This window comes from Cyanistes caeruleus, chromosome 2 (genome assembly GCF_971803275.1).
Source record: "Cyanistes caeruleus chromosome 2, bCyaCae1.hap1.1, whole genome shotgun sequence".
In the NCBI taxonomy this organism is placed as follows: domain Eukaryota; kingdom Metazoa; phylum Chordata; class Aves; order Passeriformes; family Paridae; genus Cyanistes; species Cyanistes caeruleus.
In genome coordinates, this window is record NC_141702.1 from 114815145 (window position 1) to 114843120 (window position 27976).

Genomic DNA, 27976 nt, shown 5'->3' on the forward strand with positions numbered 1-27976 from the left:
GGCAATATCACAACATTCACACAACTGTTTCTCCTGTGTTCAAATTGATCCAGTACCACTTGAAGTAACTATGAGCCTTTATCCAAAGCATGCTACCAGCAGTGCAGCATTCCTCCACTCATCTTTAGAAACTGTCTGGAAAAAATTACTTTTCATGACCAACCAGGTACTTTAGTCCTCAGCAGCACCTGTTTTACTTACCAAAATGTGAGAACCCATTTAAATAGCTGAGCACATACAGCATCAAGGAGGATTAAAATAAGTTTATAGTGGGGAACCACAAATTCATTACTTTTATTCATTCACTTATTAAGCTGTCAGACCATTTTTATTCTATGTTTTCTGCTTTTTTAATTCTCTACCCCACTGCTGAGCAATGACTTCTCTAGCTGAGTATTACAGGCTTTTGTAGTACTTGAAGTACCAGCTTGGAAATCAAATGTTACTACCAGAAAACTAGGAAACTTGTGCAAAACCATCAGCAAATATTTCATGGCATTGTCATTCAAAAATATCTCTGCCTGACAGAGTGACAACAGCTTACCAGGTGGGAGAAGGAACTTCAGTGTTCTAGTATTGGGACAGGTAGGTAAGTACTGGGGTTTAGGATTTTTTCCTTCTGTTCCTTCCCTCAGGGAATTGTCGCCCATATGTTGCTAGGAGACAAAAATGACCAGGTACTTGAGCGAGACAAAAGAAGTTGCCAAGCTCAGGGGAGAGGTGCAGCTGGCTACTCTCTCTCTTTACTTGGGGGCTGCTCTGGGAAGGGCAGAGATATTGATACAGGGAACTTATAACTAAGGTTATGTAACTGTAGTTTGCTGTGTAATCAAGTGTGCCCAGAACAGACAGTCCTTTGCTATGCAACAACAGGATTTCACCTATCGTTTAAGACTCATAAAGCATGAACTAGTGCTCAAAGAACCGGTAAAAACTGGATCTTTAGTTTGGATTTGTAGCATTTTCTTTCCCCTACTCCCTGAGATACCAGATGTAATTTGCTACACTGAAGAATGCTGGAGGTTCAACCCAAACAGCAAGGGACAGAGGAAACTTTGAATACTTGAAGACAACTCTGCCACTATTCATTTGTGTTGCAAGTCATGTTTGCTTCATTCAAGGACTTAAAAAATGCAAATTAATACAAACTCTCAAACAGTTATAAACTCACTAGCACTTACCAGAAAGATCTAGTTCTATCTTCTTTAGGTATCTACCTAGAAATGAAAGACACACCAAATCTCAATATAAGATTTAAGTCAATAGAAGAATGTCTGTGTATATCACCTATTCTGGATTTAGTTATTTGCAGTACACTTACAATCCTTCCCCTGTAAGAACACTGATGGGAATGCAGGAAGAGGGGCAAAACCAGAACAGAACTCTACTACATCTTTAAATATGACTGACCTATACTCTCAGTGACAGCTACTTGAAGTCTGGGGTTTGCTGTCAGTGGATGTAGATTCATTAGGAAATCCCACCAAAGGACAGCACTACAACACACGTTGGTAGGCGAGCAGTAGAGTACCCTACGCAGAAAACATTACATTGAGCACATGGAAATAAATCCAGTGCTGGCTGAACTTCAAGTAATACCCATGCAGCAAATGGAAAACACAGAACTTGGAGCACCTTTACAGTCTAACCAGCCATACCAAGGAGACCATCAAAAAAGCCCATCATTGCATAAACAAGCCTTTGTGAAAAAGCAAAGGGCAGGACAACACAAGGCAATGTTTTAAAGACAGAGGTGCAACCAGTTTCTTCATATCCACACTTTCTTCATACCTGCTCTGCATTAGAGATGGACTGAGTTTTTTGGACAGGAACTTTTGGGTAAACTCTAGAGCAGTCATTTCTAACACGACACTTAACCACCAGCTCCCACATGCAAAGTGCAACTTCGTGCAAAGGTGCTTGCAGAGAACTACTTCCACTCTCAGAAATAAATGTACTGGCAACATCAGCACAAGGCTGAGAAGCTCCATTTTCCAACATGTGCATTCTATAGCATCCCATCCCCAAAAGTCATCTGGAAATTTTGATGAAGGCCCTTGTGACACATTTCTGCAAACGTGCCAATTCAACATGCAATAGCCCGCAAGTCTCAGGACAGTCTCTGTGCACAAACATTGTGTCTCTCCCTCACACCAAACACTGAAATAGAAAATATTTCTCAGTATCATTTCAATAGTTTTCAAAGCTGTGCAAAATCCAAATTTATCATCTTTCAACTGGATTGTTAAGCTTTCTCTCTAGCACAGAAGAACATTTTCTGGGAATCATAAAAAACAAGCAGCACTTACTACAGGGATGAGAATTTTCTCTCAGCTAGATTTTCCAAATACACACCAGCTAGATGCCCTCGTGTGGAGAAAGCCACATATCACTTCACAGCATAACTACTACCATTTCATGGTTGGACTCAATGAATTTAGAGGTCTTTTGCAGCCTTAAAAATCCTATAATTCTACACTACATTTATTCAGACCTTCACTGGCTTAAGAGACTTTTCTACATGCTGAGCAGTTTGGGTCTACTGAACCAAAAAGAGGAAGCCAGGCTTATGTTTTTTCCAGTGACTGGGTTTTTAACACGTGTAATCAAGTGTTTAACTGTGCATGAAGCAAACATAGGTACACATGAAAGTTAGTTAACACGATCCAAGCAGAGCAGGGTGAGCTTAAACTGCACCAGTGACCCCCCATCATCATCAAGGGAATTAAAGCAGTATCATTACTTCATCTGAGTGTGAGGTTAGTTTTCAAACTTGTCGCAAACCTCCTACACCCAGAGTTGGGCGGCCTACCCTGTGCCGTCACTAATTATAAAGAGCCAGGCAACAAATCCTAGTAGAGTCAATAGCTCAGCACCTTCATAAATATCCATCATATCTAAGCTACATCAAATTAAACCACAACATATCAATCTCTACCTGTCTAATCAAAAGAGGGTTCAATCTTCTGCCAAAGGACATCAGTTTTATCCACCTGAATTTGAAAATATCTCAGTCACAGGCAACAGATCCACATTAGCGAGCCATGACAAGGGTACAATTTAACAGCTTGGTTTTGGCCGCAACCTTATCATAGGCACATGGCTTCTAATCAGTCTGGTACACTGGCTCACATCTGTCTGCAAAAGACTATGAGGACATATGCCACAGTCCATCATAAATTATAGATTAGGGCATTAGCAAGCTACCATACTGAGCAACACTAGATGACTTACTGAAACTGACTTTGTAGAGCAATACATTAATTTGGGGGTCTGATCTTGCAATCCCCCACACTCAAAAAAACCTCACCCTTTATATATAAAAAGTAGAAAAAAATAATCGAAGAAAGTACAGAAGCCAAAATACATAACCTGTTACTTTTCCCCTGCATATATTAAACTGTCTTACTCAAGTCAGCCACCAAAATATTCTAAGCTGGAACCTACAATTTTTCTCAGCAGTTTCTGAGGAACAGCACATCCCAATTTAAAGCATCACTGCTGCTAAAGCCATCCTCCCTCACACCCTGAACGACCCTACCAGCTGACAGCACACTGCATCATCCTGACTTCCTAACTCTACTAAGTACTTCCTTAGGGACCCCGGTACAAAACTTCAGCACAGTGACATTCAGCAACTACAAAAAAGGATTGTTTCTCACATTGCACAGGACATTGAAACATACACAGGAAGCCTGAAAGTTATTAATCCAGGCAAAATTCATATCACCAGTAATTAAACATTAAAACTACCCTTTCTGGCAAAGATGTACCTAACTTCCCTTTGCATCTCCACCATCCCTCTCCAAAACTCATCAAAAGCTTACAGAGTCTCAATAAGGACACCAATTTATCAATTTGTTGTTGAGAGCAGCATCCTTTCCTATGGTTAACTTTTGCCCCTCAAGGAGCTGTCTGCCAGTGTAGATAAGAGAGCTTTCTCAGCTGCATGCAGAAGAGTCACAAAATAATAGCTCTGTCCAAGACCTGTATAAGCTTAATGCTGTGTGGAAGTTACCTTGTTAAAAAAGTCACAGAGCAGCAGCTTAAAGAGAAGCCATCATCTTAATTACATCAAGGACAAGTGATTTACTTTCTTAGAGAGAGGATTAGCTACACTGGATTTTGTGTTCGTAATCTATGTAAACAGATCTGAACTTTTTAATAATCATAATCTCATACTTGCTGAAAGCAAGAAACTTTTTTGTTTTTCCCCAGAACACTTTAATGCAAACTGTAAAACAAGTGCCATCTCTTTGGCAGCTATTCCATCCTAAAAAGGGTATTTGTGTGAAGCTCACCAGAGAATTACAAGGTCAACAGAATACATCTTCAGTCTTTTTGTTTCCTGTAGTTTCCCTTCACCCCTTACAATAAACACACTAATTTACCTACTTTTATCAGGGATATCACTAACTAGAGATAATTCACCTCCAGAAACAAACCAAGACACACATGGATTATTGCTCAGTATATGCTGAAGTAAACTTGCACCTGAAGAGTTATTCCCATCTCTGTACTGTACAAGTCTATCTTTGGAAACCAATAGCAAAAGTATGTATTGGGAAAGCCAGAAAGGTGTGTGGGGCTACCAGATCACATAATCAGATTTGCACCACTCTGCAGCTTCACATTTGTTCAGGACACATCCTGAAAGGGCAGCCAAGAGCCTGAGCAAAGCAGAGCACAGAGGGCTCTGGTTACACCCTCCTGTCCTGGCAGCCTTGGGTATCTGTTAGAGCCAAACAAATACCAACTCAGCCTTAAAAGTTACTCCATATTATGCCATGGGTACACAGACTCCTGTACAACTCGAGCACAGACTAAGAAGCTGCAAACATGGTTTGCTCTTCTTACCCCTCTTAATTCCTTTGCTGCTTCTTTAATATGCATATAACATGGACTGAGAGCAGAAATGAGCAAACAGATTTTCAGCCATATCCACAAAAAGCATGTTAATTTCACAAGTTTTCAAAATACCTAATTACCATGATCCTCACACAATTCACAGAAACTACAGTTGTGAGTTTTTTTCATGGTGCTCCCCCAGTTATTATAACACAACAATTAATAACCAGTGCTCCCCATGTGCATCTAGGAGATACAGTTTTCTAACCTTAAACACACCAGCCTTGAAGAGACCTTGTGGTAAGGTGTTTAGTTTGAGTAACAGTGGTATGCCAATAGATGAAAAGTAAGGACAAAACCAAATATAGCATGAGTTTAAGCAAAGCTGGAATTCACATTCAGGGCCACAGGTAACAGAGAAGACCCTGAACGGTGACACACAAGTTATTGCTGCTTTCTGTGAGTACTCACCACAAAAACTGCTGCACTCTGAACTTCATCAAACCAAGAGTTTCAGTAGCAAAAGGATCTCTCTTTTTTGAGAGACAGCAAAAATTACACTAAATTGTCTCAGTTGACTTTCCTCCTTGTCACTCAGCTAAAAATCTGTTATAAAGACAGTTGTTACAGTCATTTTAAGAAAAAAAAAATCACAATGAAAGCTGATAGACTTGAACTTTTTGTGGGGGGACGGTCTTGAAGTACACAGGTTTCACACAGCTCTCACCAACAGAACTTGTGATTGTTAAACTTGTCTAACAATCTCAGTGTTCTAGTTGAACATAATTTCTTTTTCTGTACAAATCACTGATAATATTGAGTGGTTTAGAGAGATGCCATTTTGTACTTGTCTGGCTGAATTTCACTGCAGCTTAGTAGTGGTGTCACTTTCCCAATTCTGTTTAATACTCATCACCTTCCCAGTTCCTGCAGGACAGATAGTCGTATCAAGCAGGGCTGCATGGAGATACTGGGCTCTTTGGAGAGTACTTGTGTTAGTTACCCATCTCAAGAAATCCAGGTCAGAGCTAAGTGTTACCACACATCTTTGCACCATGAAGCATTTGGAGTGGCTCAACCACACGCTTCATCTCTAATCTTGTGTCAACCCACTGTGAATATTTAGAAAGCTACAGAGTCATAACACAACAATGCTTTTATTAAATCCAAACCTTATTATTATACATAAAACCCTCAGTGCTAAAATAGATTAATTTGAATAGTTTGAGCCATATCATTTTCTTAAAAAATAGCAGATTATAAAGATTCAGAGACTGCCAAAACGTACTTCAAGACTTATTTAAAAGGACTGCAGACCTTTTGTGTCATTTAATCTTAAACAAAAATAAACTCAGTTACCGTATCCTTCCATTTTAACTTCATCCTCTGAAACGTAGTTCTTACCACTAGCAGAGATCTTTAAACCACTACCTGAATTTGCTGTTTTCTTGGCATCACTGTCATACCAATGAATTCTAGGGGCTGTGAGAGTCAGCAGGACTATCACCTGCCTGGAGTTAAACAATATCACTTATTCCATTTTCTGAATTACCCAATTAATACAAGATGTTTTCTACTCCGTGACAACAAAATTTCCAAGATCCTAATTTTTAAAAGCTTTTCAGAAAAGTTTTCAGAAGTCATCTCTCAAATTCACTGCAGCAGAGTAAAGATATCTTTGGGAATTAGTGTGTGGCCAACAAAAATCTAATGTATGTATTTAACTTCAAAATACACTCTTAGTTGTTAGTCTACATCGTGGCATTTTATTCACTGAGCAACATAAGCTCCTGTTGCTGTACAAGATGAGTGCCTAACAAAGCAGAATGTAATAGATAGCATTGAAACAAAGGAATATAAATTCCAGAGCTTCATAAAACAAGTTCATTATTCACATGTTGTCAGGAAGACACTCTGTTTCAAAGTACATGAGAAAAAGATGAGATGTGTGTGCTTTTGGTATATCTGAAGGATAACAAGTAGGGAGAACGATGTGTTACACTATATTCACACCAGCCAGCCCTCTGTGGCAAGCTCATTCTTTGTTTCCAAAGGAGACAGCTCCTCATTTCCTTAATACAGTTAAACCAGAGAAAGCTTATATTTACAGGACCACTTCAAGAACAAAAGTTTTGTCTTCTACCATCCCCTCTTGACATTAAAGAAGGCCTCTTGCCACTAACTGTCCCTTTTCCTTCCACTGATGGAACACTTGATCTCTGAGATCCACTTGTGCAGCCTGGTAAGTGGCACACCAAAAATCAGGGGTATTGACAGCACAGCCCTTCTGGAAATGAACATATGCACATCAGACTGCTTCCCTCAGCTCAGAAAAGTGGGCACCAAGCTTAGTCTTTGCAGTCCACAGTGTGCCACCCTCTTCCCAAAACCAAGACTCAACACAAACATTGACAAAATTCCATGGCAAAACGTACACCAACCTAATTTCTTACAGCTAGTTATGTCCATGTGAGGATACCTGCAAAAAGCGTAGGGTTTTTTTTTTAGTCACAGCAGAGCATTTTAAAAGACACTGTCTCTTTGAACTTCCAAATGTTTTGTAATAGCTTTGCTGCTACAAAGAGACAAAGCCCTTGTCAGCTGCCATTCAGAATTCAGTACCTTTACTCCTCAGGAGCCTTTACATACATCCCTCTGTTATGTTACTCTATTACAAAGTCTATTACAAAAGACTTTGCCAAAACTCTGAACTTTCACCAAGCTTTGCTGGTTTTCTTCAGAATTTAGTTCTGAATACAACTTCTATCGAAGCGTGGAGGAGGGGTTGGGAAAAACTTTCTTCCACAAACTAAGGCATGTTCTTCCAATTTGCCAATAAAGAGCACCCACGAAGTACCCTGGAAGTGAGACTGGTTCCTTCCCAATATGAAACCCTTGTATTATTTCACAGAAATTTGTGCAGCACTGAACACCTGTAATCTCCACTTGAGTACTGAGTGGCTGTGGGGATGGCTGCCAGCTCAGATGCTCTGCCCGTCTATAGCTTCTTACTCCAGCAGCTGATTGATTGTGCCTGCTTCGCTTGATTTGTTCTTGGTTGCTTTCTTGATTTCTCCTCATCGCTCTTCCTGAACAGCCACTCTATGCTTTACTAATCAATCTGTCATTTTTTTTTACTGTATATGGTATTGGCAGCGAATTGTAAGGATTTTTTTCCAAATTCCCCATCAGTTGTTGTTTTGGCTTGATAAATAAACAGAAGATTTTATTTTCACCATCACCACCCTTCAGACCCCTTCTGTTTGTCAGTGCAAGCAGCCACCTTTCATTTGAGGAAAATACCAGAACTTGAGCATGGCACTGTCGGGTCATCACCAATTCCATCACACCTGGAGTTTCACTTGTTCCCTCCAAAATCTCATTCAGGCTGTACCTGTTGCCTTCTGTACGTCCCATCAAACAGAACAAAAGTTCTCATCAGCAATAAGATTTAAATTCTAGATTTTTCATAATTCAGCTCAAAAAGACAGCTTTTAGACACACTTGATACCTTCAGAATGGGGCCAACATTTAAGAGAAATAAAGTTTGAAAGAGATGCAGTAGCAGTCACATTAATACACGTATTTCTTTTAATTGTCCTAATCAGTTGGAATGTAGAAGCATTTAAGCAGCCCAGCCTTCCAGAAGTTCACTGTTACACATTGCTTACTTACAACAAATACATCAAGGAAAAGGAGTAACTATGGATATTTTCTCCTGAATGTACAGTAGCAGTACAGTAGTAGTTCAAGTGGCAGAGAAGTGTTCCAGCACAACTTTTGCCTTCCAGCATTTTTTGCAGTGTACTGGGTACTAACGGAAAGAATGCAAGAGCAGCTACAAGGAAATAAATTCACCACTGCCATGATTCAATAGCCACATATTAGACACTGACATTTTGCTTCTGTGAAGTGTAACAGCAATCACAACATAAATCCACACCTTGTCAATTGCAGCAGCCCAAGTAATGCAACATCTGTGAATTTCAGTGCTTTATAGAGAACCTGAGAGTAGCTGGAATAAAAACATAGTTTGGGCTAAGAGGGATAGAGTCTCCCAGTTAAGCCACATGACATATGCCATATGCCCATATACCACAGGCCTCAAAAATCAGCTTGAGAGAAGTCAGGTGATTGCTTTTATTTTTATGCAGCCTTTGTTTTCTAGATGGACAGGCTTTCTGATGTTATAAGATATAAATGACCTACTCAAATGGGAGAAAGAGGTCTATGGGTACTGATGTAATACAGCTACTCAGCAGGGCTGAAGAGCTCAGCAATCTCTTGACATATTTTCAGTCTGAAAATTATTCCAGATGCTTTTAGGAGTAGACAACAGCAATGGCTGCTTTTGACAAGGACATCTGAAAATCTGAGCTCCTTCAGATTGTGCTAAAATAAGTGTTACAGCTTTCCAATTTTATTAAAAACAGTTGATTGAGCTGATTAGCTCCAGCCCTCATTTCACCTGGACTACCACCATAAAAACCATGTTCACCTGCAGCCACAAGGTTACTCTACACACATCTTCACCCAGGCCAGTATTTGCCTTTAGTGGTAACAAGAGGGTCAGAAAATTAGTCCTGTATCTGCAGAGACAGGAAGCACTTTATGTCTCATAGATACCCCTTCAAAAAAAAAAGCCACAGGGTTCAGCTAAGTAGGATAGCAAGCCACAGGGAAAAAGAGGTAGAGGGAACCAGCGCAGAAGCCATCCCTATCCCTCCACACCCTTGTGTGAATGAAAGGAATTAAGTGAAGAACAAGGAACTGTTACAGAATTACTTGCAGAGTAGAGAAGACTCTAAGCAAATTGGATTCACATTTTTGGTCAGTTCTCACTGCAAGTATTTAGACAGCTCTACTGGTGATCACAATCATGGTAAGGCTGCAGATGCTAAGGGAACAGGAGTTAATCCAGGCCAGACTGATGTTCCTCAGCCCAAGAAAGGCAGAACCAAAAGTAAGGGAGGCTCATATTTTCCAGTCTCTGGATTCTTAGAAAACAACACAACATGAACACTTCCCCTCTGCTTTTGGGTGACCTGCAATGCTGTTTTGCCCAGATTCCCTGTATCATTATGCTCACTAAGGTCAGGCATGGCTGACTGCTGGAGTATCTGGAAAGTAAGACTCATGTAGAGAAGATCTATTTTACACACTTAAGGGTTTCTGACTCCACCTGGGGATACCAGCAGAGCTCTGCGACACCAGTAAGGCTTTAAGAAATTCTGCTGTGGTTTCCAAACCCCATCCCAATTTTAGCCTATCACTGTTCATAACAACATGGGTTCTAAGTCTTGGCCTTCCTAGAACTAACTTCAGACTGAGAAAACAGAGTGCTCTGTATTTTTGGAATCCTCCACTTTACTTACCCTCATTTTCACTCTTACTTTTTAAGTCTTCCATCCATGTTGGAATAGTTTTCAATGCAACATAATCTCCCAAGTACTCTTTGCGCCTTTCTTCCAAGGTCATCTTCAGCAAACGCTCTGTTTAGGGGAAAAGAGAAATAAGCAAAGTTTTGCAAGCTTTCACATGTTGTTGCTCACGAGCCACACAGTGAGCAATGCAGTGCCCTTGATGAATGAAATGCCACTTGAGAGGACTCCTGACACTTTAATTCCTGTATCAGAGAACAGCAACTTTAGTAGGGAATTGTTTGATAGGGAGTATTCAGATATGAAAGTCTGTTCTGTAGGTTCCACATTTGTAAACCAGAACTAAAAAAACAAAAGTTCAAGTAAAGGCAGGGAGCATGGTGGAAAATTAATAAAATGCTACTACATAACAAAAGAGATCAGAGCTACAGCAAATGTTCTGTCAGTTGCTAGATGTCTGGGGTGGTAAAAAAGGGAAGTTTAGCTTTAGACATTTCCATCTGAACATTAACAGGACACACCTGGCTCCCACACTAAAGTACATATAGACAGTTGTTTTTGTTTTCTCCTGAGAACATCATCACCTCTTTTTACAGATGTTTGTGAAAAGTAAAGCCTCAAACACTGCACAAGCATGACAGCTACTGCCAACTTCACTCTACTTCATACCCTGCTATAAATGGACTTTTACAGTAAAAAAAAAAGCCATCCCAATGACCCAAAACTGTAAGCAACCCCAGCACTTCAGCTGATTTTTGCAGTCACATCCTCTTTTCTCTCCCTACCTCATCAATGCTTAGTATTAGCTCAGCACAAGATGAAGTGCTTTTTTATCCCAAAAGGATAAAGAAAAAGAACAGAAGCACAACACCCATACTCTACTCAAATTTCTGAGTCTGTTTTTACCAGTAGCACTGCGCTACTTTAACCACACTATCAGTTTTTCTTGACATGTTAATCAGTAATAAATGCTCTTCAGTGACTGAAGAACTTTTAGGGGTGAAGGGAAAAGTTAGACCTATGTTATATGCATTTTACATAAAGAATTAGGCAGACATAAAAATAACATTTTCATCTCAAGCTGAAGAAGCAGCAAAAGATGAACATGGAAACTGCTTCTCAGATCAAACCTTAAAAAACCAAGACAATCATGGGGGTCTGGTCTGGGGTTCTTTTGTTTGTGCTTTTTCAAAATAAAGTTTCCTAATTATTTAGGCTGCAGTCAGCATAGTCTAAGGCAAGCTTTGAGCACAGCCTCCCTTAACAAAATAAGTTCATTTTGGTATTTTTTGACAGTATTAAAAATTTCTTCGGTAGACAAAAACATTTCTCTCTCCTTTTTCAGCCTGGTATCTCAGCGGGATATTTACACCTGCCAAGCAGAACGGACATAACGAGGGTCACCATTCTGCACACACACCTCCGTTACCTGAGCTCCAGGCATACAAAACTCCAAGTATCTGAGGTGCACCTGGAAGTCCTACAGGTAGGCAGACCTGAGAGCACATCAGTTCTGGGGGACTGAGCAGATCAAGTCTAGGTGCCTTTTGCTGAACAGGAGAAACAGTCAGTCCTGTGCCTTCAAAACACAAGTTCTTCTCTACAGGAAGGTTTTACAAAAGTTTGCTCTTGTGAGTCAGCAGCAAGAACTTAATCTTAATTATACACAAACCTCCCAGAGGATGCTCCCAACAGCCTTCACTGCAAGTACAGTTTCCTGCCTGTGGCAGAAACTTGGGAAGTTTGCAGGCAGCCCAGTCCTGTGTCTAAGGCTCTGAAATCACCTCCACTCCTGCTCCGTTTCAGCTGTCCTCAAGGAAGATCTCCCCTGGGAGGATGTGGACCAACCCTTAATTACCAAGAAAGTAATTAACAAAAGCAAGCATATTGTCAGTGGGTTTGAACTCAATATTTAGCAATCAGTGCTTTTTTCCTTTTAAGAAGTGCTTCAGAATATAAAAGGCAGAGAGCAACTGCACTCAGAGCTTCATGGGAAGAGCAGAGCCAGTGAGCACAGCCAGCTTTGCAGGGGTTCAGGGGTGCCTGTAAAGGCAAACCTGACAAAAGATTGTTTGGCTTCTGTAGTTTTCCTCTCTAGTAAACTAGGTACTTGATAAGAACAATCCTACAGGGCTAAAAACTGAAGGGCAATGCCAGCAATGAAGAGAGAAGCTTTTTCTGCCCTCCTCACTCAAAGTACTCTGGGCCAACACTATCAGCATGGTGCTGGAGCAGTTACTGGAGCAGAAGACTGGCAAATGCTCTTTGTTCTCACTGGGCAAAAAGACAGGGAGTTGTGGCCAGCTAGCACTCAAAAATGCTTTCTGTATGGAAAAACCTCAGCAGCACTGAGCAGCGCTGATTTGAATTCAGTAACGTCACCATGCTGATGGAGACCACCATCCTCACAGCTCCACCAGAAGTGTGTCAGCAGCTCCAGTTTTCAGGTCCTCCACTCTGCCCTCCTTACTAAGGGTTTGAGTTCACCTGCCAGACTATGAATTCACAGACAGCAACACAGCTGAAAGAGACAAGTGGGAGTAATAAGAACATTCACTAGAGCCTACCAGTAACTTTTCCCCATCTGCCCCTTGCATTATTTGAAGGTAAAACATAAAGGGAAGGTAAAGCATTAAGGGAAAAGTCAGTTTTAATTGATCACACATAAACAATGTTTGAGATAATTTAACTGTACCTTTTTCATTGAAAGCAAAAGCTTCTGTCAGGTAGAAATTTGTGGCTTCACCTTTACTACAGAAACATGGACTGTAAGACAGTTTGAAAGAAAAAGACTCACTTCATTTGAGAGGAGTTTGACAGGAGCAACTAACCTACAGAAAAATAAGTTCATTTGTGTTTTAACTATTTTTCCTTAGAAAGGTGCACTGGAATCCTGTTCTTTGAACTGGTCTTCTGCCTGCTTAGTTCGAAACATCCAACAGTCACAAGAGTGATAGAAGAAAAAAAAATAGCACTTAATATATGACCCTCTGATCTGTTTTTCTTCCTCTCCTCATCTATTACTACATTATTTGGAACACACTGGGCAAGAAGCTTTCCTCCTCACAGATATAAATGTTGCACGTCCATTTTTTTCTTAATTTTTACACTGCTCTCCGTGGGATCATTATAAAGTACCAAAAAAAAATAATGTCTGCATCAAATGCTTGGCCCACAGTTTTCATGCTCTGGAGTTTGGCTTAGGGGTTTCATAAACTGAGAATACACAGGCGGGTGTCTTAAAACATATATAAAACTACATAAATAGTTCAAAAGATAGGATGTAGGAGTGCTCAGACTCCCATAGCCCAAACATTTCACCCCGGCTGAACGACACTAGAATCTAAACTGATTACAACCAATGATCCAAATAAACCATGTTTCATCTCAGAAAACAAACCCATTGAAAGGAGAAAAAGCACGTTTTGAGACCATGTGCCCAACTTTTCGGCCTGAAACACTCCCACAAGGTGACTTGGGGGCGGGAAGCCCTCAGGAGAGGGGTTGTTTACCGCCCGCCCTCGCTCGCTTCCCTCCTCCCCGGGGCTCCACTCCTCACGGATACGCCGAGGTGTGGGGGAAACATCCCCAATTCCCGCACTCCCGTGCTGCCATGAAGGCTGTGTCAGCCAGGAGACCCCAGGACAAACGCAGAGAGCACGGAGTTTCCCCTTCCCCACCCCGTCCCCTAAGCCGCGGCCGGCGAGAAGCGCTGCCGGACACCCCGCGGTGAGGCGGCGGCTCTGAGGGCACCGGGACTACCCCCCTTCCCTCGCTCCCTCCCGGCTCAACGTGGGCTTAAAGGCGGGAGAAGCGGGCCCGGCCACCGGGAAGGGCAATAATACCTTTCTCCTCCCGCCACAGCTTTTTCCGCTTGTTGCCGGGGTACATGGTGGTGTGGCTGGCGGCGGCTTTGAGCTGCAGGTTCCCCAGGCTCACGAGGGGGTGGAGGAGACGCCGCGCCAGAGCCAGAGCCAGAGCCAGAGCCGAACGATACGGACGCCCCGCGCCGCCGCTGCCGCCGCCGCTGGTACCGCTGATCCCGCCGGCTCCGGCTCCGGCTCCGCGCCCGCCGCACGGTGCCCGTCAGCCGGGTCACGCCTCGCTCTACCCCGACACCCCCGCAGCGCCCGCCCCGCTCCCCGCCGCCCGTTGGCTCCGGCAGCCGCCGCTCAGCAGCCACCTCCTCCTCCTCCCGCACCGACCAGGAGGAGCCTGAGCGCGGTGGCGCCGGGTCGCCAGGATTTGGGGGAGTGTGTTGTGCGGGGACACGGCGTGGCGGGCGCTCGGCTGCGACACTGCGCGCTCTGCGCCGTGCTGGCGCTCGGAGCCCCCGCGGGGCGGGCGGGAGGGAAGGAGCGGGCGGACACCCCTGTCCCGTCCCGCCCCGCCGCCGCCCCCCGCCCGCCTCCTCCGCCCCTCTGCTTCCGGGTTGCGGCGGTACCGGGCTGTGCCCGGGGCGGCGGGGCTGTTGCCGAGCGACAGCGCCGGGGCCCGGGCCCGAGCCTGGCCGGGCTCGCCCGCTGGCCGGCGCCTCCCGTGGGGCGACTGCACCCGTGCGGCCCCGGAGCGTCCGGAACGCAGGAAACTGCCCCGGCGGGTCTAAAAACGGGTGCCGGACTGAGGTTTCCGGGAGCGGAGCTCCGCTGGTGTGTCCAGAGAAGGGCAAGAGAGCTGGTGTAGGTGTAGTCTGGAGCACAAGTCCTATGAGGAGCGGCTGAGGGAGCTGGGGATGCTCAGCCTGGAGGAGAGGAAGCTCAGAGGTGGCTTTATCACTCTCTAGCACTCCCTGAAAAAAAGGCTGCAGCCATGTGCTCCCATGTAATCAGCGTCAGGACAAGAGGACATAGTCTTTAGCTGGGCCAGGGAGGTTCAGGTTGGAAATTAGAAGGAATTTCTTCACAGAAAGGGTGATTGGACATTGGGATGGGCTTCCCAGAGAGGTGGTGTTACCACTCCTGAAGGTGCTCAGGAAAAGACTGGATGTGGCACTCAGTGCCATGTTGTAGATGACAATCGTGTTTACTCAAAAGTTGAACTCGATGCCCTCAAAGGTAATTTCCAGCTTAATTGATAATGACATTCTGTGACTCCTGGGATCCCTACACCATGCCCCCTACTCACACTTACTGTGAAAATCACTGCTGGATGCAGCAGAGGCCAAGGTCCGCCCAGGTCCAAAGCTCAGGGAAGGCACCTTGGCCCCTGCACCACTCAGCTTTCTCTGTATCAGGAGTAATTTTCTCCTTCACACCAACTTCCGTGGACTAAGTAAATAAATACAAAAGCTTTCCTGCAGCTGTACAGATGCTCTTCGCTTCACTTGTGCCCCCATGGAGGGAAAGGCCCTACCCCATGCAGGTGAATAGATTTAGTCCTGGAGCACAGCAGGTGCTTGACGTAGAGCAGGAGTGATGAGGGGCTGGTGTGACAAAGGACATGTCACAGCCTCACTGTGCTTATTATCTGACACAGCTTCACCAAGACACAACAGTTCATGGGGGTACAGAGAGGTCTGATTGAAGTCAAACACAGTGTCTAAATCTGTTCATATGAAAAAAGGAATTCCAGCTAAATCATACAGAGAATGTCTTGTGTACAGCCCCTGGTCAAGGACTGGCTTTTCTCTTCATCCACTCTTGAGCTTCACCTGTACCAAAGAAAGGTGAAGTACAACTTAGCAACATTTCAGTAGCAATGCTTCACTTCTTTTCTCATAGTTTTTGCTAAACACAAGCATTAGCATCTCTACTATAACCATTAATCTTGGTATGGTTCCTTTCAGTAAAATCGTTAATCTTACCCCACTCAGTGATGCAGGGAAGAACCCAGTTTACCTTTTAATAAATCAGACTGAGTCCTCTTTACAAGGCATATTTGAACATTCATATTAGAGCCCTTCCTGAAGGGTTGTTGTTATCTTTACCTGATTTCTTCACTTTGCCCAGGTGATGTGCCTTTCTAGCCCAAGCACAATTTTTTCATCTTGATAATAAAAATGAGAGAGAAACCAACAGGTAAATTTTTCTTTTCTTCTTTTACATCCATTATGTGGAGCAAATATTTGAACGCATATCCTAGACCATTGAATATTTACCAAGCTACTGAATATTCTAGTGTCCTGTGGGATCTGTTCCACATTTTATAAATCAATGTTTATTGGACCAGAAGGGGAGAAAGAGAAAACTTAGCTCTCTTCCTGTAGAGGCCATCTGCATGCATTCTGCAGTCTCATTTGTAAAAGCAGCTACAATAGCCATAATTTTGGAAAATATCTAAAACAAGTATGTACATATATAAAAGGAAAAAAAATTAAGCCTGAAGTTTACACTAGACCAAAATGAAAGACAAGATAAAAGACAGGAATAAAACTGCTCTTCAGCTTAAAAATAGAAGTGTCCAAATGTTGCAATTCCAGTAAGAAAATTCTTACTGCATTTTACATTTTTTTCTTCAGGTGCTGGTGATACAATTGATCCCACTGAAGGAGTAAGAAATTTTGCCATTGACTGATATCAGCATGACCTGACTTCTTACACTTGTTGATTCTGGAGGCCTGAAGGCAGAGGAACAATCAGCATCATCACACATGGCGGGAAAATTCACCTAAAAAGTAGCATTTCAGTATGTGGATGAAAATCAATCATGCTGCAAACTGGGAGATTATTTTCTGAGAACACTGTAGTGAGCTGTATATATTGAGGGCTAAAGCAATGCTCAGAAGGGCTTAAAAATGTTCTGTTGAAAAAAAATGAGCGTGAAAATGGCACCAACAGAAAATTGGTGTTGGTCTAATGATCTGTGTGTATTTAGTCTATCCAGGGCCTAGTGAACTAGGTTCAGAATGGTGACTGTGCAGAGGAAGACAGGAAAACTGGGCAATGTCTGAAATTAGTATTTAAGAGATATATAGCCTAGGCAGAATACTAATAGCTGCAAAATGAACATTTAACATATGGATAAAGTAATGACTGGTTAGAGAGTTCCCATCAGAGATATAATAGGAAATGTAAATTAATATGAGAGTGCATACTATGCTATAGAAGTGAATAAAAGTACCAAAGGAGAGCTAGAGCCTCGATCCAAACTGCTGGATCATTCAACCGAACCAGCATTAAGGCCCCTACGTGCAACATTTCCACTGCCATCAACCATCCTGACCAAAATAAAGGCAGTGGCACAGCAGATCCTGCGCTGAGCTCACCACAGAGCCAAGCTGAACAGATCCAGGGCCCTGCAGGAGGCAGTTTGGGGCTGCTGGATGAGCCGGGGCTCCATGGGGGTCCAGCTGCGGTGTGGCACGCCAGGACAGAGTTGGTTTGGGATACAGATTTTAAAGAAAGGATCCAAATATCAGTTGCTGGAGAAACAGAGAGGATGAGAATGGAAGCTGGCTGTTGTTCCAAGTCTTGATAGTCTTGAAAACATTTGAAAAATTCTGTGTCAAAGAGGGAAGGGCAAACTGGTGTCACCTTCACAACCTCAGCATGATGCAGGGTCAGGGCCCATGTTTCTGGACTTTCAACTGTGGGCAACAAAAATGGGCAGTTTTGTGAGAAAAGGCATGAAGTTTAACAAGAAGAAAATATGTATGAAAATGGCAATAAGCAGCTCTTTGCATTCTTTAGAGTGGAAACAAGTTCTTTGTTATTCACATTGTTTATTCATTTTTTTCTTGAATACAGTGAAAAAGGTAAATATAAAATTGGGATATCTTAAAAGTTCTTACTTTATAATTGAGATATAATTTAATAATTATATCTAAATTTAAATTTAAATATAATAATATTTAAAGATCAATTGTATTGAAAAAATTTTGAAATGCAGATCTATATTTAGATTATTTCCTCAATTTCTACCTCATTAAAGAAGAAGGCAACAGAATATTGTGGACAGTTTCACACTTGAAGAAAAAATTAATTTGTCATGTATGTGAAAGTACCTTTTAAAATGTGTAATATCTGTAGCTACTAAACAAAATTGATTTATTACACCAATAACAGAGCAATATAATAATCTAAAATGTGTTTATAAATTATTTATATTTAATAAAAAAAAAATTCAGCCACCATAATTCTTCTCAAACCTTACTTGTGTAGCAAACCATGCAATATCAAAATCCTGCTGATTTTGATAAACCCTGTGCCATGCACATTTCCACTGCTGGAAATTCAAATGCAAACTTACAGCCCCTGTACATTAACCATGAAGTCTCTCCTCCTGTCCATTCCTATCACATGCTGGAACTGTTCCGAGTCCTTTTCCCAAGGCTCCCGCAATATCGCTGGTAAGATGTCACCTTTTATTAGCACGTCCACTCTGAGATACACTAACATGCATTGAAAACATAAAATGCACATCATCCATCTTTCATGTGACAGCTGCATCCCACCTACTGAACTTTCAAGCTCATGGCACACCTGGGTCAAGGTTCTGTTAATAAAATGATGCAGAGTGACAGAAGAGTGGGAGTTAACTGCCTGCAAGCATTTGATAAACGGTTACCTGTAATTTCTTTGGTTTGTTGCCTTGGGCAAATGTGCTGAAGAGGAAACAAGTAACTACAAGCCCCATTTGTCCAGGTGGGTGAGTGGAGATGAAGATGAAAGGCAATATACTCGTGTTACTCACAGCTTTATGATTTTCATCCACTTGGTCAGGGATCTATCTTTTGGTCCATCAAATAACGATGGACCAAAGAAAGTGAAAACAAACGTTTCTGTAGTTTTGATAATGTCTGTTGATATGATTATATGGTTCTCTTGTTTCATAAGTAATCAAATGCACAGTGGTTCAGTTTAACCACTAAGGTTATAGTTGTATCTAGATATTGTCGTTTTTGATAATAAATAAATAATATACTAACCACAAATAATTTTAGACAATTATTCAAATAATTTAATATATACACATTATTGACACTTATGACAAGACTCAATTTTTAATATTTTGATATACACTTGTCTCATTTTTGATTTGTTGCAGCATTACAAACTTTTAGAAGATAATTTTGTAGATCCTTTCAAGTCAGACCTATTTTAAATCAACTATTTTGGAAAACATTGTTCCAATATAGTATTATTTTAACACAGTTCAGTCTGGTGATGTAAGTGAGTGGAGAATTTTCCCAAGACTTAATTACAGTTCTGAAATACTGGGTGTGATTATGTACACTGTGTGGGACTGATGCATGTTATAATAGCTGCATGTTGTTACCATGTTTTACCTGAGTTCTGCAGTGAGTGCTGCTGTTCACTACAGCCATAGGCAAAGCAGGCAAGGGAGAAAGGCAAAAGATAAAGAGCTTCTCAGAGTTTTCACCATAACCCCACAGACCGCATTTTTTATGTGCAGCAGAAGACCCAGCGAAAAAAGGCAGGAATGTTCAACTTAGGCTCCTCTCCAGGATCAGCATCATATGGAAGAGATAAAAATACAAGCTGAAAAATTCAGCAGTTGATCCAGATTGAAACTGTCTTCTGCTCCTGGAACTATTCCTGGCTCAGCCAGGAAAAGAGGAAGAAAAGAGAAGCGTCCCGAGTCAGAGATGACTCAAGGCAGAGTGGAGTGGAATGCCACACTGGCTCCCTGGAGTTTGCCACAGTTCAGGTGTTTGTAGGTGTGATGGTGGTGCTTGCACAAACCTTTTCAGGTCTCTGGCCAGTGGCTGCTGGAAACAGAAGTAACTTTTAATCTCAATTTTATTCTATATCTGAATGAACCAAGATGTATCTGAATGAACTAACATGTATTCCACAAAGTACTTGATAGAGAAGAAAACTTTAAGTAGGAAATTACTCTTCTGTATGCTGCTTGAAAAACAGAATTCCTGTTCAGCCTACAATGTTCTCAGTAAAATATAGAGATTGAAAGCACAAACAGAACTAAAGTCAATGTGACCTCCACAGAGAACAGAGTTTAAAAAAAAAAAAAGAAAAAAAAAAAGAAAAAAGCAGGGTTTAACCATGTGCTCAAACATAAAGTACATAAAAGCAATTCCATTGACTTCACCGGCACCACTGACGTACTTTGTGACTGCTGGGAACTTGACCTCAGCAGGCTGTGTACAACCTTCTTATCATCAAGAGAGTCACATCATCAAGTGTCTCTGCAAGGACAGAACATAATTAAATGGGATCACATCTAGCAGAGGAAAGCATAATGTTAATCTGCAGTAGTGAAAATATTCCCTGGTTATAAAATTCCTTAAATGATAGCTTCTCTTCTTTTCAGAAAAACAACATCCTGGCATTAGAAATGTTCAAGCCAGGTGACCATAAGAAGAGACAAACATGCATTTTCTTGTTTTGGTTCTTCCCTCATCACTGCACACATCTACATCTATGCTTGGATTTTTTATTTTAAGACTGCAAAGGGCAAAAGGCGAGTGATTTATTCCAACATGCTGTGCCAGTATAGAGTTGAACTGGGGCTGGTTGGGCTAGGAAGTAATTGGTTGCTAAAACCAATAAAAGATGGGAGTACCTTTAAAAGACATCTAACATACTGATTGTTAAATTAGGCTGAAATTACATTATTAAAGAAAGCTTTCAAGTGTCAGAAATGAAAGAATGTCATACATTCTCCACTGAGGAAATCTAGATCTCACCAGAGGGGACATCCACTGTCATTATTCTGCTATTTTATCTGTTTTGTCTTTTATAACAACTTTGTCACTAGGGAAAAAAAAAAAAAAAAGCTAAAAGGTGGTTGAGAGTTGAAAGCATAAGCAGACAGAAGAGATAAATGATGTAAGAATTGGGAAAAGAACTCAAAATTTTAAAATAACATACAGTGTAAAGTAGGCACAAAACAGTTGATAAAAAAGTGAGGCTATTTTGAATGTAGATGTTCTACGACATACTGTTTTTGTTTCAACAGATAACGTGCATCATCTATATCAGTGAAATTATACCACTACAAATATTTATTTCACATATAACAAGAACTAACTGAATTAATTTTTCAAGTCTGCTTTCCATCTCTCTCCTTTGCTTGATTATTTTGTTTGGTTTAGCTTTATTCCCCCCAAATGATGCCATCTATTAATGACTTGCTATTCTCACCATTTCTGATTGATTTTGTTGTTAAATCCATCCATTCCTACACTCCTTTTGGTGCACAGACTGCAAGCAAATATCAAGGCACATTTTGATTATTGAAGTACAGGTGCTAGTGAGCATTAGTGAGAGTCTGTGTGTGATACAAACAGAATCCCAGCATGTACAAAATTAAGGAATCATGGCTACACCGTGGCTGGAAGGCCCACAGAAGATCTTCGCCCAAAGCAAGGTTGCACCAGGGTGCTCAGAGATTTGACAAGTTAGGTGCTAAACTCCTCCCTTTTTACATTTTCATCTAGAATCCAGCTTTAAAGGAATAGTCCAAGGAATTTCAATTCAATTGGCTGGTGCACCAGAATACATTGGGCTGAGTTAGTGCATCCCCACACTCTGTACCTTTCTTGCACTACACTGATCCTGCAGTAGCCTCAGACCTCTGCTGGATAGCATGGCTTTTAGGCAAAGAACTGTATCTTTATATTGTATAAATAGTCCAACACAAAAGAAAGAGCTGGGGTGCAGGGTGTCTGCTGAAGCAATGGCATAGTTACTTTCCAGGTAATTTTTCTTTCTAATTTTACTTTACTCTTTTGTCTTCTCTTGCATTCTCTTTGCTTCGCCTAACATTTTGTGTTGTTTGTTGCTCATATTTCCATTAGTAGCACAGTGTATTTTTATCCCCTGTAAATGCAACACATGCTCTAGCTTCTTTTCTTGCAATGCTTCCAGCACTGCACAAGCATATCTACATTTTCCTTTTCTTTTTTTTTTCCACCTTAATGCAATCTACACCACATCTACTTCACTACTTTCATCTCAATTAAATTGTTCCAAATTATTTGTTTGGAGTGAAGGGAGAACAGAAATGTCATAAAAATAACTGTTTTATCTTTAATCACCTGGGTATCATAACAGTTGGTGTGTATTGTATTCAGTGTAATTATATCACTTGGCAAAATTCATTCAAAATTTCGGAGTTCAGGTTTTAAAGGAGATAAAGTTTAAAATAATTTTATATTATATATAGTAATACTGAGCCTGAATGGTGTTAATTAAAATGTTCTCTCCATAGTTGCAATTTATTGCTTTATAAATAGCAGTTACTGTATCAGTGACATACAAGAAAAGTAGATTTACCTCACAATTCTTACAAGATGTTTTAATTCTGACTTTTTTTTAAGTGGCATCACCATTAACTATTTTTTGCCTTGATACAGTAGTTTTTGTTTCTAGTATATTAATAGCTTTTCCTAATGTGCCCAAATCAGTGCAAATCTTTTTACTAGGCCATAAGTATTTCTTGACCTCTAGGAGGCAGCTTTGTTTTTATTCCCTCTCAAGTTGGCCGAGGATTGCATTATGAGTTCTGCTCTGTTCCTATAGAACTCCCTGTGAAACCCTCCCTTTATTTGGACCGTGAGTGAATTATTTACTGCGGCTACAGAATGTTCTTTGCTACAGTGAATTCAAATCCAGGTGCTAAGAGTGTCAGCGAGAGCAGGGAGTATAAAACCCTTTGCTCCCTCCTGCTGGGAGCTGGGCATGACTCTAGTGCTGGTCACTGCCCACTCTCCTCGGAGGAGCTCCCTGATCCAGCAGCCTTTATCCCCATGGCTCTGCAATGCTGCTTTGCTTCCAGGCCATTTCCTGACTGCACAGGAACACAGAGGAGTTTGCCTTGTCTGTCCTCTTCCATGGGTTATCTACAAGCTTGACAAAGGTCCTGATATCATCCTCGTCGTTAATCCATCTGTACCTACATACAACAAGTACTACAGTTAAGGCTGATAGATAGCAAATTCTCCAAATAATCCATTCCAGGGAAAATGAAAACTTTCTGCCTGCTCATGCATAGCAGTCTAAGGGATAGCTAGCTGGCTAAAACACCACTTAATTTATGGTTATTCATGTAGGTGGCTACAGCTCGGTGCTACTATGCTGCCTTTTGAATTTACTTTCTTTTCTTCTTTTAGCAATCCCTTCCTGAAAGCCATTTCAAGAAGCAGTCTGTAGTGCTCTCATTAGAATTTAACTTCTTATATTTTAATAAATATCCTACTGGATTATTAAGGTGTTAAAATTATATATATATATATATATATATATATATATATATATATATATATAAATTAGCAAATTAAGACTATTTATCTTAGATAAATTCTGTTTGGATAGAAAGAAAACAATTTTAAAACAAAATGAACCCTCTTACCAATAACTTGCTTATTTTCAGGTGCAGAAAACTTTTTTTTAAAAAACCCACAGAGAAATAATGTTTCAAAACAAGTAAATGCATTTCAAACCATAATTGTATAATTTATCAGGAAGAAGGCTTACTCCCTCCAACACAGTCACAAAATGTGTTGCACATTACTTCTCTTAATAAATTTGAAAAATGGTTTGAAGTACCAGTTACCAAATTGCATCCACACAGTTATTTGAAGGTAGCATGGATAGGCAGCAGTCCCACACAGTCACTGCTAATGGAACCTTCAGAACTGGAGCATTTAGTGCCCACCTGGGAAGCAGCTTTCAGAAGGCTCAAGGCAGGCTGTGGTGGTATCTGGGGTGACCCAAAGCAGTGCTGTGGAGGCCTGCAGGAGCTGAGAACCTGCTGGGTACCATAGTAATGAGGCTGACCAAGCTTGGCAAAAATCAGCATGAACCGTTCACATCTCTGAGGAATAACAGGAAGGGAGGGTCAGTCACTGCGTGTACCCTGAGTTTCCAGGAGGTGAGACCACAGCACCACTGATATTTGTGTGAATGACTTGCAGAGCCTGCCAGGACTAGAAGATCACAAAGCAATGACAACAATTCCAGTTACTCCCAGGGAACACTGCAGGGACTTGTGCTTCTTGTCGAGCCCTCACTCAGAGGGTCACTGTTCTGTCTGGGCACTGAGATGACACTTGAGGACACAGCAGGCAGGAACAAGAGAGATCAGATGATGCCTCAGAGACACTGACATCTCTTATGAATGGCTATAATGGGACAAAATCTAAACAAGTCTCTGGAGGGCAGCTTCCACAGAGAAGGTGCTGAAGAGTAAGTTCATGCGCTTCAGAGTGCAACTGCCCACCTTTGCAATTTGGCTGCCCAGCCCTGGCCACCACAGATGTCGAGACCACATGCTCCCAAATGACTTGTCACCAGAAGCTGCTGCAGATCTCAGGTCTGTGCTTCACACAGCAGTCAAGTCCAGCAGCCATGTCCTGTGCTTGCGAGGAACAGGACCATCAGTGGGATTCATTGCCTGGCATTTGTCCCCAGGCCCCAGAAATTAATTCGGTAAACAGCTGCCACCTCACAGAAATTGTTCTCCCTCCCCCAGCCACACATCTTACTACAGATGGACTTACTAGTAATTAGCTGAGCCACAAGCATCTCTCATTATCTGTCTCTCTCTCTGGTAGCTGTTCACCACTACAGAACTGGGCAGTGAAATACATTTGAGCACAGAAATGGTTAGAGCTAATGAGAGCTCATTTTTTAAGTCCCAAGTATTAAAAGACTGTTTCTTACAAGTAAGCGTTCTCTCAAGTGATAGCTAAAAATTGCAATTTTCAATGAGGTCTTACGATGTGCTATCATTACTGTGGTGAAATATATTGTTATTATTGGAAAAATGAAATAGCATTAAGCTGCTGTTATAAATAACAGCATATACTATCAATGTCTTGTATCTTGCTGCTGATAAAGCAGGAACCTGAAAAGTCCCTACCAGACTGATGAATCAGTCCAGTTCAGTCCAGTTCTTAAACTAGGATTCAGGTGGAAATGGAAATTCACCACATACAGCTGAAGTTGCCCCACAATATATGAATACAATCACATTTTGCAAAGTGGTCATTAATTCTGGTTCTGTTCATTTTTAGTATCCAAATCGATACCTCACAGACGTGATTTGTGAAGAGGGCATTTATTAAATGACTTCAATTTCAAGTGCTAAGCTATAGCTGAGATGTATGTAAGAAATGCTTATCAAATATTTGTTTCCAGATGCAATTATTTTAGTAGTAAGTTTTTGAAATAAAATCTTATGCCTAAATCCAGTTGCATTTGAATGTTTTTATTGGAAATCAGCTAAACCAAAGACAGTCTTGTCTGTGAACAAAAGAATCACAGGTTGCTCTCCATAAGCTTGTTATTGTTAATTTTTTCCTGCTGGAGATTTGCACATATTTTAGACTGAATTTATTCTGTGCTGATGCTTTGCATGTGGGGTAACAAACAGGTTTATTAATATACAATCCATCTGAAACCAGTGTATTAAATAATTGAGTTAGTTCTTTGGGCCTTGCTTCAATTGCATTTGAAAACAAGGTTAACTTTTCTGCATTGGTAAATAGCAATTAACAATAAGAAAAGTGCTACATTCATCATGAAGCATTTCTGTGGTTCCTGAAATATTAACGATTTTCTGCTTACAGAATATGTATTCCAGTTTTTTTAAATGTTGTTATTTTAGACTGCATCTTTAAGGTAGCAAAACAGTTTTCATAATGATTTCTGGATTTGACACTCATCTTAGTTGCTGCTAATTTTCCCTATTTAACATCACCCTAAAAATTAAGTAACATAAAATGTTGCCAAAAAATATTATTTAATCATGATGGATGTAAATCCACAGGAAACCCCACCTAGAATATGACTTCTCAGACCTTAATAATAAATTGTCCCTTCTGGCAATCTAATTAGACAATTTAACATGTTTCCTGTATAAGGGAAATCAACTACTCCTTAAAAAAATAAAAAAAGATAAATTAATATTTCTTGTTATAGACTCAAATCTGCAAAACTTCAGTCTCATCATGTTGCTCTAGTTGTACAAAATGGGGTAGAAATAGCCTCAGGGAAGAATCCAAAAATAATGAAGTTAGTTCAAGTGGAGCTGACAGACCAACTCTCTATCAGTCCCCCAAAACTAAGCCACATATCCAGATGCAGCAGGTAATATTCACCTTAAACTATCACAAGAACAGCAACAAACTTTCTGTGGTTTCTACTTCTGTTTGTCTGGTTAAACACAAGATAGAGTTAGAAGGTACAGATCACAATCTTTATGAGAAGTTAAAACACCAGAGTAACAGTATACAACCACATATGCCTTAGCAGAGCTCTACAGTAATTTAAAATTGCACAATTTTCCCCTTTCTATAACACTATCTGCATAGTTTTAAAATACTTTGTGTACGAAAAATGGAATAACAGAATGTATTTTCACCTTGGCCATTTGATGGAAATATACATGCCAGACCTACAGTGGCACAAGGATAATTAATTGAGACATTGCCAAAGGAACAACACTTTTACTGATAAATTCTTTACATCTTTCCAAAGGGTCACAGCCAGTATTTTAGCTTTAGACTGGTTTATTTCCTAGAGCAAATTTGATTTTGATAGACTTACACAAGCTATAGAAAAGGTGATCTAGAATGGTTACATGTTTCAAATGTGAAAAATATTCCTGGGAAAGCTTGTGAAAATAGAAAAGTTGCTGCACTTGAACTTCTTCATGCAAATAAAGACTTACCTGAATACAAATGATGTGCTTTTTTGAACAAGGCGGCCAAGCTGAAAAAAACATAGGTCATATTAATATTATAATAACAAGATGAGATAGTTTGATCTTAGTTTGATAGAGATGATTTAAAAACTAGATTAAGAAGGTCATCACAGTGCAAATCATGGATAGAGGGAAATAAAAAAAGAGAAAAATAGAAATCCTAGAAGTAGTTATTTAGTGAAAGATCAATCTAAACACAGTATAAAAAAAGTTCTAAATTAGAAACATCGGTAAATTTTATATTTATTAGTTCTCCACTGTCCTTCCAGCAGACACAACAAGTCTGATACTAAAGTGCTTTTGTTAGCACAGCTGACTTTGCTTGATGAACCAATCCTTGCCAAAATACTCATTTACTGATATAACTCTGCCAGCAGACTTTTTTGTGTGCATTATCCAGCCTCATCCAAGGTCTGCCTCTGCCTTTCTTCCAATCCTAAATTGGCCATCACCCTCTTTAGGCTGTTTCACATCGTGCTATCTAAATTAAATACTGCAGTGATTCAGCAATGACAGCTACTGGCTTAAAATACTTTAACTTTTTTGTATGCTAGTTTAATGTAAGTAAACTGCATAAAACCATCAAAACTGATCTGATGTCAGAGTCTTGTTGGATTCTCATGGTATATTCCTGCATCTGAGCAGGATTAGAGAAAAGCCTGAAAAGGTTTTCAGTCCCGAAGGGCAGATGCTGCAGGCCAAAGTGCCCATTACCTTCAATGATGACTGAATACCTTCAATGATGATTGAATACCTTCAATGATGATTGAATACCATCTATGGTCACACATGCCATTTCAGAAGTGATGTCAAGTTTCAGTTGAAAAAGCAACACCCTGAAAGAAAAAAATAAAATGGGAACTACCTGAACACCAGACACTGTGCTTCAGATTCTGAAGAAATATGAATGGGAATGCTGAAATTTTATTTCTTCAAAGACTTATCATATTCTCCCTTTATAGAAGAGTTGATTATAAGAGTTTTCTTCAGGAAGAAAAGTAGATAGCTCCAAACAGGAACTAACAGTGAGGGGCATTAACTGATGGGCATTAACAAGATTTTTATCAGTAGCCATGGACAGTATTGTGGTGGGTGGAGAGGGATGGGAAATTGTG

At 40.7% G+C, this 27976-nt stretch overlaps 1 protein-coding gene and 2 long non-coding RNA genes across 9 annotated transcripts in view; 1 reads left to right on the forward strand and 2 right to left on the reverse strand.

Moving 5' to 3' along the window:
- MACROD2 (mono-ADP ribosylhydrolase 2) overlaps nucleotides 1-14571 on the reverse strand; it is an 846953-nt gene extending 832382 nt beyond the window's left edge. For 2 of the 7 annotated variants that reach the window (XM_086879289.1, XM_086879288.1), the window contains exons 1-3: nucleotides 14075-14338; nucleotides 10224-10340; nucleotides 1182-1217 (exon numbers count right to left, since the gene is read on the reverse strand). In XM_086879289.1, the coding sequence (XP_086735415.1) occupies nucleotides 1182-1217; nucleotides 10224-10340; nucleotides 14075-14120 (199 nt within the window). In that variant the 5' untranslated portion in view covers nucleotides 14121-14338. Of the gene's footprint in view, nucleotides 1-1181; nucleotides 1218-10223; nucleotides 10341-14074 lie in introns of all 7 variants that reach the window. The other 5 variants (XM_086879290.1, XM_086879293.1, XM_086879291.1 and 2 more) reach the window with 5 other exon arrangements.
- Nucleotides 14572-14766: 195 nt separating this feature from the next.
- On the forward strand, nucleotides 14767-17921 carry LOC147655152 (uncharacterized). Its single transcript, XR_015283879.1, has 2 exons — nucleotides 14767-16246; nucleotides 16687-17921. It is a non-coding gene; the product is annotated as an uncharacterized LOC147655152 (long non-coding RNA).
- Nucleotides 17922-22048: 4127 nt separating this feature from the next.
- On the reverse strand, nucleotides 22049-27692 carry LOC147655153 (uncharacterized). Its single transcript, XR_015283881.1, has 4 exons — nucleotides 27576-27692; nucleotides 26829-26869; nucleotides 23811-24726; nucleotides 22049-23048 (listed from the first exon to the last, which is right to left on the reverse strand). It is a non-coding gene; the product is annotated as an uncharacterized LOC147655153 (long non-coding RNA).
- Between the last annotated feature and the right edge of the window lie 284 nt (nucleotides 27693-27976).